General features: G+C 35.6%; 1 protein-coding gene across 5 annotated transcripts in view; it reads right to left on the bottom strand.

The window, feature by feature from the left end:
* Positions 1–739: 739 nt before the first annotated feature.
* AGTPBP1 (ATP/GTP binding carboxypeptidase 1) overlaps positions 740–22,877 on the bottom strand; it is a 75,434-nt gene continuing 53,296 nt past the window's right edge. For 4 of the 5 annotated variants that reach the window (XM_081943539.1, XM_081943538.1, XM_081943540.1 and 1 more), the window contains 13 exons: positions 21,727–21,765; positions 18,796–18,879; positions 17,116–17,202; positions 16,884–17,032; positions 15,906–15,993; positions 15,260–15,404; positions 12,829–12,982; positions 11,986–12,166; positions 8,268–8,397; positions 7,447–7,578; positions 6,186–6,362; positions 5,041–5,201; positions 740–3,179 (listed from right to left, as the gene is read on the bottom strand). In XM_081943539.1, the coding sequence (XP_081799665.1) occupies positions 3,002–3,179; positions 5,041–5,201; positions 6,186–6,362; positions 7,447–7,578; positions 8,268–8,397; positions 11,986–12,166; positions 12,829–12,982; positions 15,260–15,404; positions 15,906–15,993; positions 16,884–17,032; positions 17,116–17,202; positions 18,796–18,879; positions 21,727–21,765 (1,705 nt within the window). In that variant the 3' untranslated portion in view covers positions 740–3,001. The remainder of the gene's footprint in view (positions 3,180–5,040; positions 5,202–6,185; positions 6,363–7,446; positions 7,579–8,267; positions 8,398–11,985; positions 12,167–12,828; positions 12,983–15,259; positions 15,405–15,905; positions 15,994–16,883; positions 17,033–17,115; positions 17,203–18,795; positions 18,880–21,726; positions 21,766–22,877) is intronic. The other variant, XM_081943541.1, reaches the window with a different exon arrangement.

Genomic DNA, 22,877 nt, shown 5'->3' with positions numbered 1-22,877 from the left:
TGTAGTTGAAGAGACTTTTATGTTATATGTGTGTTTGTGTTTGTCTGAAAATAAAAATTTTATTAAAAAAAAAAACTATCTGTAGTACCACTGATGAAAGATTCCAGTCTCTGGATCTCACACTTTTCTGCGACTTTGAGGCAAGATATCTCAAATTTAGTACAAGCCCTGAGATAGGATTAATATGATTTTTTTTGAAACAGAGAAATCCAAACTCCCTTAAATTTGCTATTCAATTTTTTTAAAACATCTAAATCCAAAAATAGCTTTTGTCGATAATTTATGAACACTTATTCTTAAACTGTGATACGACATTGCAAATTGAAGATTTCCAATTTTCCCTCCCCAGACCCAGTCCTCCAATATGTAGAGAAAGCAGATGATGATAATTATTTTATTATACATTTACTTGATAAATTATCTCTCTGGGAATAGGTCATACACAGTAATATTGCCACAATTTATGATTACAGGATTACAATGGATTCTTATAATAAAACTTGGGCTTTCTGGCTTTTATACAAACTACGTTATATTTGCCAGTCTAATTTAAGCCTTTGTTGTCATTATTCAGTTATGACTAAAATAATATTCCACATACAACTGACATCTGATAGTTGGCACATATTTTTGTCTGTGAGATACAGTACAATATTTAAAAAGGAAGGCTTCATTAAAAGAAATAAGCATTAAAGATACATAATTTTCTTTGTCCGTCTATGAAAGTCCCAGAAGTTGACAAAGTACAACTCAAATGTATATATTTTAATATATGTGGTGTTTCATATCATATTTGCATCAAAATCATTTTGTAAAAACAAAACTATATGAAAATACATTCAAAGATTTAAAAATATAGGAAAATATTCATAAAGTTCAAAAGATTAACTACAAGACTCTTAAATCTGCTTCAGTTAAGAGGCTGGAAAAATTAATACAACTTGTTATATCAATATGGTTTAATTAGCCACTCATTTCCTTACTGCACAATAAATTCTTTACAACCAAACAAAGAACAAATACACGTAGAATCAGCTCAGTACATCTGTACAACCCTCCTTGATTTGATAAAGGGCATCCCTTTATAATCTAATCCACAGTTTAAGTGCAGGTCTGGGTATCTGCTGTTTCTAAGATGCTACTATGGCTAGAAGGCATTTATTTATTTATTTTAATTCCAGAAAACAAGAACCATAAATCCTTTCATCTCACTTAAAGCATGACTGCATTTTCCTTGTAGACAGAACACTTAGTTATCCTATATGAGTAGCAAAGTTTTGGATTGGATTATTTTTTTAAAAAATCAATGAATATATTATGTTTTCCTGTACATTGGTATACTTTCTGTATTAATTTTATCTAACTGTGAAATATGTCTAGCTTGAGCGGGAGGTGGGAACTCAGAAGACCAAACATATATCTCTTAAAACTGATTTGATTCTGTTTTTAATTGCTTCCTTTGGCAATAAGGGGACAGTGATAAAATGATCTCCCTTTACATGAGGCAAGTTGTTTTAGTTAAGAAAAATCCAGACCATCCCCTCTAGCATAAGCAGCAACACAAGGAAACAAAAAAGGGAGTGTGGATTTATTCCGAGATTGTTAGGATTGGCTAATACTACAAAGATCTGGCTTCCAATCCTCTGATATTAGTTCTAATGTCATATTACCTTTCATTTTAAATATTTCAATAAAATATAGAACTCAAGAGGTAGGAAGATAAAGCAGACATCAGACATTTGAAAAATGTAATATTCACAGGCTCTATGTGCTTAGATATTTTAAAATTAGAATTCAGCATGCTTAATTTTTTTCTGGATTACATAGTTCAAGAGACTATAAAGCAACTTCCACCCAAATGGACACCATTATTCTTTCACAATCCACAATAATATATATAAAAGTATATGCTTTGTATCCAGAGCACTTTGAGCTCATATTGGCTATATTAAATATGGAAAAGGATCTAGAATTTGTATCACGAAATATACATACAATGAAATTGTTATGCTTACAAAGAACACCTATTTTCTTCAAGCTTTATGTGAACCTCAGAAAGAATTTGGTTATGAGTTTAGGTAACAAGTGTTAACATAAATATATACTTTATAGTCAGCATGGGTACACGAGACTTTTTTTTCCACAAAAAGCTGATGGATGATACCACCTTAAAACATAGGCTGAGAGATACGTAATTGATTTTCCTTCATACAGGAAAAAAATCCTGCAATTCAGGAAGGAAAGATCCATGCCTAATCCTCTCTCCTGTATTTTCTGTGGAGTGTTTTCACACAGAGAAATACTAGGAGACAAGGAGAAAAAGCTGCACGCACAGCTGAATGTGACACTTTCACTCTCAAAATGTTACTCCGTACATAAAACCTTTCTGCAGGTATAATTCTTTTCTCAACTATAAATGTGAATATTGCCAATTTTAAATTAAGGCTGTAGCAAAACCATGTCAATGCAATCTAAGGCTTAAAATATGTAGCAATGAGAACATCCATTTTTCATTTGTTCGCTACAAAATAATTTTTTAAAAAAATCCTTCTGTTACATCCAATAAACAAAAACAAAACAAAATCACCGAATTAAAACCCCGCAACCAAATGCAAAATCATCCCGATAAAACTGCATGTGAATTTTAGTAACTAGCCCAACTTCTTGTGCTACAGGAATAAGGTTAACTCCTACCTTCTGGTTTGCCAATTACATCTTAGAAATTACTTCTTATATTTTACTGATTATGTGGACGAAAGCAAAAAGCCATGCAGCGTTAAGTAGCGGGCATCCAGGGACAAATTAATGTCAATGCTAAGATAAAAATTAAATTGCTCAAATAAAACAAATGCCAATTGTTTTAAAAGCCAGAAGCATTTATTGTTTTCAAACTGGGTCGACTGCAGTTTATCTGCTTTAGCAAAACCCCAAGGTGAAATAACCCACCATGTTCCTTTTAAATAAGCCACAGTAGTTTGCTCCTTCATGTACCAAGAATATCTCAAGGCAAATGTGTCCTCATAATTTCAGAGTCAGAGAGTCCATCTTCTTGAAGACAGGGCTCATAGTCTCCAGCATTATTTGCCAAGTCAATATCTGGCTCATCATTGCTCTCAGCGCTATAGTCCACTTCTTCAAGGAAGCGAGGTTCATCTTCTTCTAGAACGTAAGTAGTGGGGCTACAGCAAACATATTAAAACACTCTGGTTAATTAAAATGGAATGTAATTCATGGAAATGCAACAATTTAATATAGATATCATTTGGTATTTACGAAGTATTCCTATCGTTAATTTCTTGCTCAGATAAGAATGTCGAGTTTGGGAAAACAACATTTATGTACTTGTATACTGAAGACCTGCACAACTATATGTTTTATGTTGAATTGCATGTTAATTAAAAAAAAAAAACAGAAACCAAATACTAGGGATGACTAAGCACAACTGAATTTTGGAAAGCTAATCAAAATATTTTTTCAATAGCATCAATTTTTTTTCACAGTATTAGGCTTTCTCTTCATGCTACAAGAGACAATTTTCTTTGAAAATAGATTTTATAGACAAGGAATGATTGTAAAAGCATATTTAGTTTATTACAAAGTCGATCCTGCCCACCTTACCCCACCTCCCAAAGTTTATTCATTGGGAGAAAATGAAAATAATGCACGGAGGCAGAGATCGGGTTTGGTGTAGTTGTTAAGGCACCAGGCTAGAGGTCAGGAGACCTAACATTATAACATGATCTTGGGCATAAAGACAGCAAGGTGACCTTGGGCCAGTCACTGTCTCTCAGTCCTAGGAAGAAAGCAATCACAAATCCTGAAAATCTTATCAAGAAATCTGGAGGGATTGGTTTAGACCAGCGATGGCGAACCTTTTTTGGCTCGCATGCCACAAGTGGGGGGAGCGCAGGGGGGGCTTGTGCGGGCGTGCCGCACCCATAATGCAACGTGCAACCCCCCAGTGTGCATGCGTGCACAACGCGCGACCCCCCCATTTTTACATGCTTTTTTCACCCTCCCCAGGCTCCAGAGGCTTTATAGGAGCCTGGGGAGGGCGAAAAGAGCCTCCCCGCCCCCCCCGGAGGCTTCAGGGACTGTCCGGAGGCTTCCCTGAAGCCTTCGAAACGCTTAAAACCATCCTCGGTTGCTTGGAGGGTCGTTTTAAGCGCTCCGAAGGCATCAGGGAAGCCTCCGGACGGTCCCTGAAGCCTCGGGGGGGCGGGGGAGGCTCTTTTCGCCCTCCCCAGGCTCCTATAAAGCCTCTGGAGCCTGGGAAAGGCGAAAAATAGCTTTTAAAAAGGTGAACTCAGCTGGCCAGCGCGCGCATGCGCATTGGCCAGCTGACAGGGCAGCGCCTCGCGTGCCCTGACAAATGGCTCCGCGTGCCGCTTGTGGCACGCGTGCCATAGGTTCGCCATCACTGGTTTAAACAATCACCAAGAGTCAACTCTGAGTTGAAGGCATACACCCACACCTACCCTCCTCTTAATTTCATATTGCTGTGCCTCCAAAACAAAAAGCATTAAAATATTTCAAATGAATAAATGAACCCACTATTCTCCAAAGCTTATAGTAAGATACTCCAAAATGAGGTTCCATTTCAAAGCATTTTTGGCACCATTGACCTAACATTATATTTCACCAAAATGTATCTCAGGATTTCATTGTAATGTAAAGCCTAACCCCCTTAGCTGCAACGTTAAGTATTAAAAAAGATTAAAGAATAGGAAACAAATATTATATCTTGCAAAATTTATATTTTAGAATTTAAGTAGTTGACCACACTCAACTATGTAGATCAAAACAGTGTGTGTTTACTGAAGTACAGCTGCTGGCCATTCTTCACATGTATGCATAAACACAGCAATGTAATCCCTTGGCTACAGTTTGCAAGCAATACTTTGATTTCTGGATCCAGATTCCTATTTCATTAATCTGTTTGGAGTTAATTTACAATAAAAGCTTCCTGCCACTATAGTCTTTTTTTTAAAATCCAAATAAGCCTCTGGCAAAAAATGTTAAAAGTGATTTTTTTCCTACCTTGTCACTTTACAACTAGATTCAATCAATTCATTTTCAATATCCAAAAGAGTAGATGGCAGATTATATTCCAATGGTGATGTCAGTTTTTTCAAACGCAATAAACCAATACAGAATTTGGCTCCCATCTCTTCCAGTTCACGTGTCCCGATTTGTAAGCCCTAATGAGAACACATACAGCGTTAAACAGTTCAGTGCAATTTCCTTTCTGCATGTATATAATTCACTATTTACTCAAGATGCATAACTGAAAGAAAAGAAGATGCTGCCAATATTTTTATATATTCAACTTCCTGCACAAAATGGGAGCATCTCTATTCTTTGTGAATAGAATTGGATGTGCTTAAGGAATGGCATATGAATCCACGATTCTCCGCCATGTACACTTCAAATGAGCAACATTGCATAATACTTTTCAGTTCCTTCCCCATCCCTCCCTTAGCCTCCAATGACTCATGTGCTGCTTGCACTGGTCCTCTCAGGTTTCCCATGACTCACAGATAGTCTGCACCAGAGCCTCCCCTAGCCTCCCATGAAGCCTGCACCGGCCTTCCCAATCTCTCCTCTAGCCTTCCGTGACTCATGTACAGCCTGGACTGGCTGTCTTGAGCTCTCGCCCCCTCCGCCTGCTCCTGCAACAATTCCTGGTGATGCCCCTGTGTTCTTTATCTAGGACCCCCACTTCTTCCTGCTTAACAGTGCATGCATTTTGAGATCGCCGCAACAACCAGGAGAATCCAAAATTGCCATCATTATGTGATACAGTCACATAATGTCAAACTTTACCACGGCATCACTTAGCGATGGCAATACCTGTTGTTACTGCCATCATAATCCGAGGACCACAAAGAATGCTTTTTAAGGAAAACAGAAACCATGGTTGAATAACTTTTATGACCAAATGAACACAAGGGCATCTTCCATATTCTAGATTATATATGAATTATATATGAATGCACATTCTAGATTATATGTGAATGGTTTCCTTCATTAGAAGAATGTTAACTATTTAGGAGTCTGTTCATTAAATTACATGATGTGCAAGAGCCAACATACGTAGTTCCGAGCTCCTTTGAAATGAATTCAAGTACTATCCAGTACCAATTGTAATTCTTCAGATGTATTAATAAAAAATGCTACTTTACCTTGTATTTCCCTTGATCACATCCACACAATGTGCTTTCCATGGTGTAACTTCTTTGAACACCTATCTCTCGCCACACTACAACACGTGCTGTAGATTCCTTTGATTTTTCCACAACAAAACTGCAGCTGCTCATACTGAATGCTGGAGCTGCCTGGCTCAGAATTTTAGGGAGAGTCTACCAAAAATAAGTAACAACAAATATTATAGAAAAATTCTGTGTGGCTTATATATCCTTAAAAGTATAAATTTGGGTACCACAGATCTTAAGACATCTCCCTCTGAATGGTAAGGGAATATACTGTATGTCAACAGGAAGTGGAAGTTACAAAGCAGTGCTGCATGGAGAGCATAGAACCAAAGATGAAATAGCTCTGATATCAGAAAGTGTGCAGTTTGTCTAGATACTGCAAAATCTATGGACTTTGTTATGGCATGGCATTTTTTGAAGATTTCTGAAAATGCTTTTTCTTCACACAGCACATTTGTTACCACAAGATGTGTTGGTGGCACTAACATAGATTGCTTTAAGAGGTTTAGATAGAGGACAGGCATATCAAGGATTATTAGCCTTGAAGACTTAAAGTTACTTCTGAGTAGAAGGATAGTCTTCCAAATGCCATATGTAGAGAAACAAATATGAATCCGTTTCCAGCTTATAAGCATATGACTACCCAAAGTGAGACCAAAATGCCAGACTAGAATGAGTCTTGGTTGGACTAGCTCTTAAGTTCCTTTTCTTTAAGCTCCATGCTAGATGAACACTATTCAATTAATGACTTACTTAATGTTGGTTTTTAAAAAATCTTTTAAAAATATTTTAGACTGATTATTATTCCTCTACACAGCATTCTTCTTTTGCTTCCATGTGAAATTGATGTATACTGAATCAGATATTAGTTCATCTATCCCAGTCATTACCTGACTATTCAAGCTCTCCCAGCAATTAGATGCTGATTTTATCATGCCCTTATACATTCACTAGCCTTTGGGGTGTCTTTGGTTATCATAATCTGATTGTTCATGGTACTGAATATACTGGCAGTTTTAAATGAAAACTCTGGAATATAAAATAAATACTCTGAGCTGAGTTTTAGTCATGTTCCCAAATTTATTTTGTTTAAACATTAGTTAGAATTTAACCTCTGTTTACAATACTGTTAGCAAACTATTATTCAATGAAAATAGTACTGATAAAAGAAACACAAACCATGAACCTTAGACATGTATCTACCTGCATATACACACAAACATCAACTTACCCTATAACCAAGGTCTTCAATCAGATCACAAGAGGCAGCACTAACATTAGTGTGCCATATTGTTTCCTTGATGCTACAGCCATACATAAATACATTTTTCTTGCGAGAATGGCCATGATAGTCACAAAAAACCTAGAAAAAAGTATTTTTCAAAAATTAAAGGTATATTCAACATAAAATTCAACCATTTATCTAGAAACAAACAATAAGATCCTTTAGAAAAGGAAAGCATTCAGTAATATGAAGCCTTGAGTAAAATCTTCCGATAGATGTATTAATTTATTTTTATTAACATTTTAAAAAGAATTTTTAATAAACAATTTAGATCAAGCTTGTCAGTTATAGTTCTTCACAAATTTCTTGGAAGAATATAATTTCAGGTGGTTAAATGTGAATTTACAACTCAATAAGTTATTCTACACCATTAATGAAGACATATTTTGTTTAATTTTAAAGAAAATTTAAAAATCAAGTCAGGAAATAGTACATAGTATTGATTGTTCATATGTCTACTTCTTTCACATTTTTAAAATGATAAATAAGTGAATATTTATATTCTTAGATGAATGGTCCTATAATAGGAGCTGAATTATTCCTGTAATATTTCACGGTTACTGTAACTAATTTCACTGTTATTAATTTTTCTCCAGCACAGTTCTAAAACCACCAGTAACATGGGCAAGAAGGCAATTCCTTAAGCAATGCTTTTACAAAGAATTAAAGTTGAGGGAATTTTAACTGCCATTACCTGCACATCTTTTAAATGTAAAGTTCACATTTTAAGTGTTTTTTTTTTCTTAACTAAGGAAATATATGCTTACCAATGGCAAACGTTTTATAGCTGCCAAATATTGAAGCAGACCTTTTGCATGATAAATTGTTGGGTGCAAATCCGGGTTTGGGTTTTGCCACTGCCTGTTCAAATCCTCCCCACTTAAGGAACAGCGATGGCTAAAAAACAAAAATTAAAAAATCTTCCATTATAACTAAGAAAATGAATGTAACAATTGTGTGGATGTTAACAATTTCACTGCAAGTGTATCAAGGTAAAGGAAATTCTTTTAAAGCAGGGATGTTCAACATTGGCAACTTTAAGACCTGTGGACTTCAACTGCCAGAATTCCCCAGTCAGCATGTCTACAGGTCTTAAGGGTGACAAGGTTGGACATTCTTGATCTGAAATGTTGTTTCAAGCATGAATCAAATTGGTGGAAAGAAAGACAAAGCTACCACGCTTGTATTCCGTATTCTTTTGCCAAACCACCCTTGACAAATGGTCCCAACAGCAGACATTGTTTTAAACTGTGAATAGTTTAAAACTATAGTTTTTCAGAAGTGTCATTGATTTACTTTCTAGGTTTCTACCAATTTTATGTTTTTTCTTTTGGTTTTTGTATTATAGCTGGAGTGGCATTTCAGAAAGTACTCATTTGCAGAAAAAGTTATTCTTTGATCTCATCAGCCTTCATTCAGACTTATTGAAATTTAAAACAGAAACAGTGAAATCGCAGGACTTTTATAATGTTTACTCAGGGGTGGGTTCCTGCCAGTTCTAACCTCTTCTATAGAAGAGGTTCCACAAATCTACAGTGCCGTTTAGAACCGGTTCCAGCTCCCTGCCCCTGCCCGTCCACACATTATCAAGATGAAGAGCGAGAGGAGGAATTCTGGGAGTTGAAGTCCACAAGTCTTAAAGCTGTCAGGTTTGAACACCCCTGAGGTTTTTTTCCTAAAGGGTTAGGGGTGCAAGGGTCTTGCAACTTGACAGCTTTAAGACTTGCATGCTTCAAATGCCAGAGTTTCTGAGCCAACATTTTGGTTGCTAAGCAAGAGCTTTGTTAAGTGAGTTTCACCACATTTTACAAGTTGGCCAAGCCCATCCAGTGACATGGCTGGCAAGCCACTCCCACCCAGTCACATGGCCAGCAAGCCACTCCCACTCGGTCACATGGCCAGCAAGCCACTCCCACAAAGCAGGCCACACCTACAGGAGAGGTTCTAAAAAAAATTGAAACCCACCACTGTGTTTACTTGATCTCATAGGGTATTCATTAAGCATTACTAAATCTAGATTTACCCAATCATTTTTAAATTACAAATTAAATCATTCTGAAGGTGCCTGATCTACTTTGAAAGGTCAACTGAAACTCTCAATTATGTAGTATTGAAAATAGGAGTCAACTCTTTAATTCTTAGAGTGATTCAGAATTTAAAGGCTTTAAAGCTTATTGATCCAAATGAATTGTGTCATTTAGCTTTCCATGAAGTTTAAATCAGAGAGATAAATGCTCTTTGATTGTGTGAACTTCAAAGCATGACACTAGATGCGGCAAAAGATTTTTACATCATGGAAATGAAAGAAACACTAGTCCTCTGAGTCTGTAAAAAACAAACAAGAAGGTGGTTTCCCTCAGCATTATAAATAAAGTCAGGCCATTTCAGGATAAGAGAAACTCTGCTGGACCTTGTCAAAGCTCAGCAGATGAGACTTCTGCCTTAGAACTGAACAGTTCATTATTACTTTTAAATAAAAGACAGCTGGGTTAAGTGTAGGCTGTCTGTAGGCTGTCTGTGCAGACTTGGCTGAAATCAGTCTAATAACATGAGGGATAGGATACTTGGCTTCGGTCAGCCCAGGGGAGAAATTATGGAGAATAAATCCCACTGAATTGAGCAAAATACACAAAGGATTATACTTAAATCTTGGAGATATTAATACAATGTAGGAGCAAGATCCATGGAAGGAAATTCTATAGTTTTTACTATAAAGTAAAAATGTGCTTCATATTAATAGCTATTTGCCTAGACGGATATTATCTCCTACTGAAATTCCTGGATTTAGCTGAAATACTTTTTAATGTTGTAATAAGCCTCACGCAGTAGCAGAAGAATTAACGTCTCTGGATTACCTCTCATTGATAAAGAAAGCAGATTGTACTAAGAGGAATTTCCCTAAGGAATAGTTAGTACATTTTGCCTCTTGAAGTTAGCCTTTACTGCAAATCACATCATATTCTATGGGTTTTGGGGATTTAATAGAAAACTCAGTACAAAACATTATTTCAACAATTTTTTAAATTAAACAAATAGGCAGCATCCTGTTTTGCTTTTCCAGACAAGATTTATAAGCATAGCGTAATTTATAATCAGAATGTTCATTCCACTGCTCCCTCTTCCCTTTGTCCATTCAAAGATAAGCAAGGTAGCTTGACATTTTTCTGCAATGGTACTGAACTTTTGTCTACTCAATTGTGTAGCCCAAACTTCTCTATGCATATTTATGCTTTATATTTAATACTCTTAATGTGAATAATCCCTCTGTAGTTCTAAAAACTATTGCTATCTAGAAATACATCTATCTAGAATTACAGAAAGGGTTTAAAGATGCTGCCAGTAATTTCTGTCTGTCATTTTAACAACTGACTAGTAAACCTCTTATTTTCTGTCATTTTCAGCCCTCATCAGAGATCATCTGCAAAAGGTGGACCAAGTCCTATGATGGGTTTTGATATACTTTTCTGGATCATATCAACATTTGTTTCAGATGTCTTCCACCATTCTGTAAGCAGTGTAATACTACCCTGTCCATTATAGGATTACCAGTTTTTATAAGCATTCTGTCTGGATAGCTATGCAGACAAATTAAGAAATAAACTCCATAGAAAAGATAAAATGTATTAATACTGTGAATTAGGGAAATTCTGTTTGAGCTTTTTGCTCAAACCTTTTGCTTGTTTGGGGCTTAAACCACATTTTCCCTCTTATCACTTTGGTAACAGAGCTGGTCTATCAATATTGGTATTATTTTTTTCATATCTAATTTTTCCAAGGCCAGGCCAATCTTCAACAGCCACCACTGTCTAGATCAGCATCTTGATAACTTTAAGATGTGTTGACTTCAACTCCCAGAATTCCATGAATGAATGAATGACTCCGCTTACATTTGTCTCTCTAGGATATACACTTTGCAGGGTCCTTTAGTAATTTTAAGACTCACTTCTGATGCCAACCTCATAGTACTAATTCCTCTTCTAATCTTAGCATTCCTTATTGGCTAAGTAGTAAAAAGCACTCTTTCATTTTCCAGGACTGGTACACAAAAAAACAGCAGGAAGCCATCCCTGAATGCAGGTTGTCAGAAGGAGGAACAGTAGCAGCACTGTGCTTAATAATAGGTATATCTTCATTTGGGATAAGTTAACATTATATTTGATTTAATTACACCACAAAGTGCCATACAGTGCGATTACTATTGGTTCAATAATTGAAAATGAGAAACTATTATGGAAAGTAGATTCTGAAAATATACTTAAAATACTATTTTTAAACAAAAATGTACTTACTAAAAAATATAAATGCACATATGTGATTGAAGAAAAGTAACTGTTCACTTAAAATAACATAGCTGTGTTAGTTAAGATTCTAGAAGATACAGTTTGCAGAAAAGTTCTGATGTAGAAAAATTGTATTTCAAGCATAGCTATCTCGGGATAACTACAGGAGAATGAACTCTGTTGCTAAATGTAACCAAAAACTTACTTTCCATTGATGACCCCATCAGGATTAAGCATTGGTACAATTTTAAAAATATAGGATTCTCGCAAACTCTGGGCACCAGGAGTATTACTCATAAGATACTCCAAAGTTCCCTTCATAACCCAACTTGAATTGGTCTCTCCAGGATGTACACGCGCAGATAAGAAAATATACGGACGATTTCCTAAAAACAGCACAAATAAAATATCATGATATAGCCATCACTGAATTGGAAAGACCTTAAAAATATACTAGAACATCCCTGACAAATTAATTACATTATATCTGTTTGTTATATATTCATAAAGATAAAAAAAGTTAGTCTTCCAGGCAGCATAATAGTTTATGAAAGCACAAGGTATAATCAGCATATTATATCACAATATTATAATCAGTGTAATGTTCCTTGAACCAATTCAGTGGAAGAATCTGTTTGCACTGACATTATTTTAAAATTCCAATGAATTTTAAATTTTGTGGCAAGGTTACATCAAATTTTTATACTACTTGCTAAAATATTATTTGAAATATTTTATTCCAGGTCTATAGTGTCTACAGTGGACCTCTCTCTCTCTATCCTGAAAGAGGCTTATCCACACAGAGTGAAGTGTGTAATTGGTTTTTGTATTCTTTCCCGAATATCACAAAAATTTCACCTAATCCCACTGTTGCTGAAGCATATCTCAAACTTTCATTCCTCAAATTAACTGAGAACGGTTGTGGCCAATGTTTTCTGTTGCATGCCTATGGATTATTATAACTGAACAGTACAAAATCAAAGGAAACACAGGTTTTATTTGATTTGAAACTTTCTGAATATAATCAAAAGGAAAAGGCTATACTTACTGAACTGACAAATATGTTCATAGTAATTTGATTCTGGCATGGCTGTAATAGTTACTACAGGACAGTTATTCCCAGAGAGAGTCTCACATAAAAGATGTTGCCGAAAATATATCTGCTGAGGATTGTTTGTGGATTCTAATTTTTGGAGATGCATCTTCATCATGAAAAATAAGTTCATAAATTCAGAGTCACTTTTATCCTTTAATAAAGCATTTTAAAACCCTAGCTAAAATATTTAACAGAATTTCTAAATTCATCATTTATAAAATTGCATCTAATGTTTTAAGTATCAAGTATTGTCCAAGTGTACAGATGCAATGAAGGAATAAAAATAATTATAGGAGCAAAATCTTACATAAAATAATGAAGCTTGAATTTATCAAACTGCATTGTTAGTAAGAAAGAGTTTATGAATTGTACAAGATGTAAACTTACATTATGTTAAGGTATAATCAATAGATAACTCATAATATTGGAACTTGTAGTATCATCATTAGCAATAGTGAATAAAAATACTAAACAATTGCAAGTAAATATTTTTTTCACAATGGAAAGCCATCAAAGAAATTCACTATGTATTTAACCTAAGTTAGTATAACTACTATTATTATACAGTATATGCAAACTTTAAAAAGTATGATCTGTCACCTGAAGGAACCTTTAAAAGATCTTATTTATTTTCAAAGCTTGCCAATTCATTGTTTCCCATTTCAATGCAAATGTTCTTTATCAGCATAAAAAGATTAAATGTTGGGAAATTCTCTCTTTCTGCAATTTAAATGTTCACTCTGTGCTGTAAAAGCCATTTTGTTGGATATTATGGGGAAGAGTTAAATGCAGGCTTTATATTTTATGAATGGAAAGAAATGTCTCATTTAAAGAAAGGGACGAAGATCAAGTAGATGTTCCCCTGTTCCAGAAGATTCCCTAAAAGTCAAGTTCTCTGACTAGTAGAAAATAATAATCCACAGGGTGCATATTTCTTAACAAAAATGAAGTTACACTGAAAATAGCCTACGTGATCAGTGTTTCAGTATTTCAATACTCATATAGAAGTCTACTTACTAGGTTATAAGCAATTTTATAAGCTCACTGGACAACCACCACCCCCTCGGCCAGGAAGACCGCCGCTCACTGACCTAGCGATATTCCGAAGGCGCCAAGCCATGGGAATGAGGTGGGGGGCAAAGGCTAGCGTTGCTTAGCGCCCTTGGGATACCGCTGGGGTGGTGAGCAGCGCTGTGCCCAGCTGGTGAGGGGGGTTGCCGGGCGGCTGCTCTCTTGTGAGAGGGCTCCCGAAGGGCCAGGCACAGCCTCAGGGTCGAACAGCTGTGTTGCGCTGTCGCAGCAGCACTTCAAAGCAGCCATGAGGTGACCAGGCTCACGAGCAGTCACCCGGCAACCCCCCCTTTCCAGCCGGGCACAGTGCCATTCACTGACCTAGGGGTATCACCAGCGGCTTTTCTGCTCCCCGCTTGCGCGCCTCCCAGGCTCACGATGCCCTTGCCTAACTCTCCCTGCAGAGCCAGGGCATCTCCGCTGCCGCCGCCACCGCTCTGGAAGTACGCTCTGGCGGCACCCAGCCCACAACCATAGAGCGTACTCCCAGAGCGGCAATTCCCAGAAGACTCAGCATCCTAACTCCATGCTTTGGAAGCCGCAGAAAAAGCCATGCAGTGGCGGCGGACAACGGCAGCAGCGGAGGTGCCCTGGCTCTGCAGGGAGAACTGGGCCAGGGCATCGTGAGCCTGGGTGGCATGCGAGCGGGGAGCGGAAAAGCCACTTGCGCAATCCCCTCTCCAGCCATGCAGAGCCCCATTCACTGACCTTGGGGCATTCCAAAGGCTCCAAGCCACGGGAGCTGGAGGGCAGCAAACAGGCACTCACATGGCTTGGCGATACTCCTAGGTCAGTGAATTGCGCTGTGCCCGGCTGGGAAGGGGGGTTGCCGGGCAGCTGCTTACGAGCGTGGTCACCTCATGGCTGCTGTGTAGTGTTGCTGAGGCTGTACCCGGCTCTTCAGGAGCCCGCTCGCAAGAGAGCAGCTGCCCGGCAACCCCAAAACAATAACCCCTCCCCTGATAATATGGCCCAAGCCATATTTTGTAGGTCAAAAGAAAATAAGACCCTGTCTTATTTTCGGGGAAACACGGTAGAACAAAATAAACATAAAGCAAACATCTTGCTCTGAAATTCTTAAGATGAGATCTCATTGCAAAATACTAAACTTTTTCCAGTGTTTGTAAAAATCTGTAAAAGACATTGTTTCCATAGGATTACTTAACCTCAACTTTTATTTATTTCACAATACAGAACTTTATTTTTTGAATTTTGTGATAAATACTGAGCAATATAATTATTTAAAGGTATCATCATCAAATGAAATTATAAGTCAAGTTATTATGAATGTATTCATATTAAAATAATTTACCATTAAAGCTGAATAAGTATAAGGATAATGGTAAGCAAAATAGCAAACGTCATCCTTATGATGGAAAGTGACTGTGAAAGTGATTGTATAATATGATTTTCCTTTTTGACCTCCTGCTGCAATTGAACTTCTTGAAAAATGATTCCTAGGAACAAAACATGTATATTATTATAAAGATATTTAAAGTGCATCATTTTATGTAGTAAATTTTTTTTTTGAGCCAAATAATGTTTAATATCTCAGTCTTAATTTCTTTATTTTGAAGTGTTTGTTACCAATGTACTTAATGTATTTAAGAGCTATTCTATTCTATTCTATTCATTATTTTATCAGCGTTATCAACTACAAAGTGCAAAGAAGACCTTCATGAGCCACAAGTGATGCGCTCTGTAATATATAACGTCACTATTCCCCACTGGGTAGGTAATAGGAAAATTTTTAACTCTTGTTTTCTTCTGGAAGAAAGCAAGCAAAAGTTTAAAGTACAAAACAGCCACAATGAAATCTCATGCTAGTTTATCACATCTATCTCCTACTTAGTGGGGTCAAAATAGGTCACACAATATTTCCATTAAAACTGGGTAGCTGCAAAATGGGTTCAGGAGTACATATAGCCAGAGTGCATTAGATTTACTGTTAGCCTTACTTGTAGTAACAGATATCTGTTCCGGTACGAATCCATGAAGGCCGACCACTCAGGGCTTCTTGAACAGAGTACATAAGGGGCTGCATACCTTTGAGAAAAAATGTACTCTATTAGAGAACATAACCACCCATATTCAGCAAACAAATATACCTCTCTATAGACATTATTCTCAGCATCACATGGGAAGATAACTTTTGATAAGATAACGCAAATTTATTATTAGAGTTTGATTATTGTAGGAGATGTAGAATTATTGTAGAATTCATTGTAAAATTCAATATTTGAAGGTTCTTATGGCCTGTATATATTACGAGCTGTTAGTGACAGTCAGATAATCTGGCTTCTGTCTCTTGTAAACTATGGGAACAACATACAATTACCAATCAGTACAGAAAGCCCTAGCATAACCTAGAACATAACAAAAATCCTTGGGTAATCCCCTTTACATTTTCTTCTAAACTGGACTACTAAAATCAGTTAGCAGCTATTATCTGGAGCAGCAGAGTATAATTTAAGTAAGATGCCATTCAGGTTGCAAGTCAAATCTAAGCCACAATTTGCAATCCTTGTTTGGAGTCTTGATACAAGGAGAACCTGGTTTGATCAAACTTCTGTTTGATTAATTAAAGCTTGGAGAAAAGAAAAGAGAGCATGAACAAAGAAAATTAAGTTTTTGTCCTTTAGGTTATCAATAGTGGTAACTGACATTTCAATGCTGCTTCAGTTTCCATGCTAGGTTCTCTATCTTACTATCTGCTCCTTAGAAATCTGTAAATAATTTGTCTATCTCAACTTGATAACCTTTTTTAAATTTTTTAAAAAATTGTTATACCACTTCTCTGTACTATTACTGATATTCTGCAATTATCTTTAGTAGTAAATTAACATATTATCTAAATTGTCTAAACTACTTCCCCATGCCTGTTTGTACTATGTGTGTCCTTTTTTTTCCCAAGAGAAAAGTAAATTAACTCTTACCATAATTAAACTGACTGTTTGTCTTTTCACAGTTGATTATATTAAATCGGTAGGCACTGCCTGTTCGCATTCCACTGACTTCAAAATAAAACCACTGGTGATAATGATTGCTGTTTATATCAGAATTCAGAATGAGATCATACTCATTTCTAAAAATGAGCAGAAATAAATAAGTCACAAAATTCAAGTAACTGATCTATAATGATTAAATAAAATAATAACAATATCTTACTTTCTGATCTGAATAACTTTCCGTAAATTTCCTGATTCAAATTTGGAGTTAAACTTCAAGACATCTCCTTCATCAGGCACTAGACAACTGGAAAATAAAATTACAATGATTTAAAAATGATTTATTTTGTTGTATTGAATGTGAAGTAGACTGATTGGGGAAGAATACAAATGAACCAGAACTCCAACTCTTGTATATTAAATTGGTTTAAATTATACTAAGAGTTCCCCAACATAGTTAGTGAGCTAATGAAAATATAACATGGACTGCAGGCATGTTTTCCATGTTACAGAACAGTGGGACTTCTTCACATTAAAAAATTCAGATTTCTAGCTGAAACATCAACGTAACTATCAGCAATTATATAGTACAGGCATTTTTAAATTTTTCTGTCAGTGAATTTTCTTGTTTTTTTTTCCCCTAGGCTGAAACCTTGTTCATATTTGCATTAGGAGGATACAATTTTCAGTATTTATAGTATTTTCAATTCAGTGAAATCTCACTATAAAGTTCCTTGATATACTGTCAGATAAGACCTCCCCATATAATAAGCCCAATCGGGCTTTTGAGAGCATGCGCTAAAATAATCCCTCCCGCAAAAATAAGCCCTTGCCGAAAATATTGCAACACAGCAGCAGCCATGAGGTGACCACACTCGCCGCCTCTTGCACCTCAAAAATAATAAGATCTCCCAAAAAATAAGGTCAAGTGCTTATTTCGGGGAGGGAGGGGCAAAAGAAAATAAGGTCTTATTTTCAGGGAAACATGGTAGTAGTTCAAGTTAGCATTGGTATTTACATCATTTTCATCAATTTATGCCATCTTTTGTGAACATGGTGCAAATGGCATGATGTGTTTATTGACTTCATTGGAAAAATGGCATAAACCCTTCCTTCCACCCATAGTCATTAGACATTCATTATTCCTCCTTTCCATCAATAAGTCGGTTAAAACAAGCATTACATCAACTGCTATAAAAAGAACAGAGTTTTGTTTCCAGCTGTGCTCTTCCAAACTGCTCTGTAGTATTAGATGTTCTTGTCTATGAATGTGAAAGAACATAGAGAAACAAAAGGAAGCACTGGCTATTATTTTATTTTATTTAATATATTTAGTTTAAAATTTGCAGTTTTACTCCAAGAACACTTGATTAAAAAAAACACCTGAATTTCTCATTCTCTGGTTAAAAGACAGCAGAAATGTTCTTCTCGGTAATGTTCAATAGTGCTTGTGAAGATTAGTACTACTTGTTGATGGATTGGAATAGGTTTTTTTTTCTTTTTCAAGACATTCATAATTCACTGGATACAAAACAGTTCCCTAAAACTAAAAGATCTTGAAAGCTATGTATTAAAATACAATGAATCCTGGCAGTTCCCTAAAATTAAAAAAATCCTGAAAGCTATGTTTTATAATACAGTGAGTCCTGTTTTTTTAATTAATAACATATTTAGTTTTAATTTTCACTATGTATTAAAATTAATTCATCTTAAAAATAAAGTACTCTACCTCTAGCAAGTTTTTGACTTTTGCAACTTCATACTGTAAATAGCCATGGTAACTATCATACTCCCATTAATGTATAGGTTTTCCTAAATTATTGAATCTAAAATGAGAAAGTAATCATTATGGAATAGGTGATTAATCATTATGAAATAAAGATCTTCATATAAAACTTACCTGAGATTATCGAGATCATATACAACTCTGTCTATAATATCATTAGGATGAATAAGTCTTTCAATATCCTGGGCAATTTTTGTCCTATTTAGAAAATGAAGTTAAGATGCCATATTTCAAAAATTTTACAGTACAGTGCCACATGTAAAGTCAGTGCATAAGGAAAGAAAGAGGAGTTTGAAAGTCAAATTTCTACTTTAATATACAGTATTATTTGTGGAACTTGCCACAATTGTTTTCTGAACGGAAAGAAAATGGCTTGTACATAACACATTGAGGCTTTCAGACCCAATGTTTGGTTTCCTTATTACAGGAAACATGCCCATTATGTATTAGCATTTAATGATTATTTCAATTAGTATTAGTAATTAAAGCTAGTTCAAGTTTGAAAATTGGTTATATTAAAAATTCATGTGATTATAGTTTGAATACATTGCAGTGATTGGGTTAGAGTGCAAGCCTCTCACCTCTGGAAATTTCTAATTAAATATGATGAGCCTCTCAATAGACAGAGAGATATGCTTTTTTCAGCTATGTAACCATACTGTAGGAACTGCTATACTAAATATCTGAACATAATACATATGAGAGAAACAGTTTGCTGATGAGTGGGTATCTATGTGTTTATGTATACGTCCATGGACCCAATATCCTACAAGACATGTTAACCATGTAGAAATTTTCCTGAAGATCACTAACCAGCTGAAATTCCTATACTGAAAAGTTGAATATAGCAAATTTTAGTCCTTTTAAGAGCTACCATGCATCTCACAAAGCAATAAAAGAGCACCGTACATTGAGATGTTTTTGATAGAAACTATTGGGAAAACTGTCTCTCATTTCAATGTATATTGACTAACAGATGGCTTCTGTTTTCATTTGAGATGTATTGCAGATATTTCTTGCATCTCAGTCGAAAAGTTAAGCTACATCTGGATAAGTAACAGACTATATTTAAAAGCATAGAGACAACTCTTAAAGTTGTCTCTTCATAAGGTATATTCATAATGTCTGAAGTTTTCTCAAGTATAAATTCAGAATGGCTGACTATGGATTATCTCAAGGAAAATCTTGTTAAAATAAATTATTTCTAAATATTTCATTTCATATATTTCATATCATATATTCAAATATTTCATTTAAAAGGTCTAGGAACCCTTGCTACCTCCAATATATATAATGCACAATATTTTTTTGTTTCTAAGACTTTGACTCCTAAAGATATTTCAAAAGATATACAAAATCTTTGTTTTATAATCTAAGAATATTAATGGTACAATTAATATGAAAATCTCTTAAGTTTCCATCAATAGCAATCCTTCATTGTTAGAATAACTTATTGTTGTTTACTTATTTTATATGGAAAATGTTTATAACGATACATAATTATCAAAAAGCAGAGAACTGCACTTCAGCAAAGAAAAATATTTTAATTAATATGTGTCCAAATTATTTTCACATTATTCATTTGAGCTTAGCCATGGGATAAAGAAGATATCCCAAAGATAATGCACATATAGAATGGAATGACAAACCGGCAATAAGAACACAATGCTATCCCAACTGTAAACTATTGTTAAAAGAATTAACAGAGACAGCAATCAAGATGAAAAAAAATGAATTTGTGCACACTAAGGGACTTGTCCATGATAAAAAAAAATTAGAAAGCATTTCACCTTACTTGTCCAAATTCATAGACTTTACAGCAAGTAAGGGTTTAGCATGCTCCACAGGAAAGTTAACTGTTTTAGTAATAAAATCAAGAGATATTTCACTTTTTCGAATGTCCTCATTTAAGCAGATTCATGCTAAAGGCACATTCAGAATTTAAAATACAACCACTGACATTTTCAGGACTTGATTATGAAAAAATGATCTATTTCTCCTTATTTTAAGACTAACTAAAATTCAACAGTTTTGAAAATGTTTTTTTAATGCAGTACTTGTGTAAAATGAACGTTAGAGTCCTCCTTCACCTGAATTATCATTAGTGACACATTCCCATGAATTCTATCTGCCTGTTCACTTAGCAAACCAAAACTATTTCAAGAAATATATAGCAGCTTTCCGTCTGACTTATTCTACAGCTAATTCTATTTTCTCCTCATTTTTCAAAACCAATACAGGCAGTACTCAATCTGCAAGCACAATTGGGACCAGAATTTCTGTTTTTAACCAAAGCAGTTGTTAAGTGAATTGTGCCCAATTTTATGACCTTTACTTTACCAGTTAAGTGAATTATTATAGTTAAGTGAATCATGTGGAAAGTGAATCATGTGGATTCATTGTTAAGGAAATCCAGCTTCCTCCATTGACTATGCCTGTCGGAAGCTGGCTCAAAAGGTTGCGAATGGCGATCATGTGATCCTGGGACGATGCAAATATCATAAATAAATGCCAATTGCCAAGCATCTGAATTTTTATGATGGGACCCTGGGGATGCTGTATCAGCTATATAAGTCTTTTTTTTTCAGTGCCACTGTGATTTCAAATGGTCATTTAATGAATGGTTATAGGTCAAGGACTACCTGTCTCATTAAACTTAAATAGGATCTGAAATATGAATCTCAATGCTAGTTTCTTGTAGCCATGCTGCAGTTACATTTCTTTATAATTATAGTTACAAATGTATCAATTCAGGCTATGACCTATGCACAAGCGCAACTCTGAAATGACTACTGGCTTTATGTATTACTATAGCACTAACCTTAGTGATAATTTACATATGTTAAATCAATTTTTATAAGTCATTTTGATTGAGAAAGGAAGAATAAATATGAATCTCTGGATGAGTTTCCCCTCCCCCTCCATCAATTTAAAAAGCAAGGTTCAAGGAAAATGCACACACCCATTCACTGCCAACTATTGTCAAAAAAGGAGTTTAAGAGACCCCGATGTTATGGAGAAATATCCAATATTTCTTTCACATACATCAGAGTTCGCATGTGACTGGCAGCCATTCTCTTCTTCCTTGTGGAAGAAAAGGAATAAAACATGAGATTATGCAATATCTGAGAATTCTAAACGTTCTATATTCTTTGATGCAAATGATAATATTTTTCAGTATAACATAAAGCATTTTACAGTTTGATAGAGATCTAGCATTTTATCCCAGTAAACTACACATCCATATAAAAAGGTTACAATCTAATATTTAGAATGTTCCAATGCAAATTCTCAAAATAATTAGTTATTTAAATATTAAGATACATAAAATGACCGGAAAAAGTTTCATGGATGTATTACTGAAACTCTCCTCTGTCTGTTAATAACCTTAAATTGAGCAAAATGGTACATGACACGGCAACAAATTTTGAGTCGATTTACTTCAAATGGGCTAACTTAAAGGGAGCATCCAAAATCTGTAAACCATGATTCTTGTGGGGTTGAAATTTGGCAAAGCTGTGGTAACTTCAGCACTGCTATAGTCAGTCACAGTCATATGATCATCATTTCCAATATTTCTTGCCAGCTTCCCACACGGAAAGTCAATGGGGAAGCTGGCAGGAAGTTGGAAGTTACTGTTGCTCCCTCTAATCTTTTGCCCCCCTGTGATCATTTCGTTTCTGTTTAGGTAAGGAACTACTATATTTTTCGGATATAAGACGCACCTTTTTCCCTCAAAAAAGAGGCTGAAAATCTTGGGTGAGTCTTGTACACTGAATATAGCATTTTTTGCCTCCCGAACCCCCGCCCCCTTCACCAAAATGGCCGTGCATAGCTTGTAGGAAGCTGTTAGAGAGCTCCTGGGGGCTGGGGAGGGCAGAAATGAGCAAAAAACTGCCCATTTTTTGCTCAATTTTAACCCCGAGTCCCCAGGAGCACTTTGCAAACCCCCTAAAGGCTATTCATGCCTTTTATGGGGAGAAAAACAGGGCCGTTTTTGCGAGGTTTGCAGAGTGCAAAACCTTTTTTTTATTTGCCTCTTCAAAACCTTGGTGCGTCTTATACTCCGAAAAATACGGTATCTCTGAAACAATGACCCAACAGGTCAGATTATCTAGCAATATACAGAATTCTGCATTCTCAAAATGTTCTCATATATTACCTAGCAATACAGTATTTTTCTTTATGGACAGGCA

The sequence above is a fragment of the Natrix helvetica genome, assembly GCF_964273705.1.
Source record: "Natrix helvetica genome assembly, chromosome: 2".
In the NCBI taxonomy this organism is placed as follows: Eukaryota; Metazoa; Chordata; class Lepidosauria; order Squamata; family Natricidae; genus Natrix; species Natrix helvetica.
The sequence above is the reverse complement of the archived record's forward strand: the minus strand, read 5'-3'. Positions and strand labels throughout refer to the sequence as shown.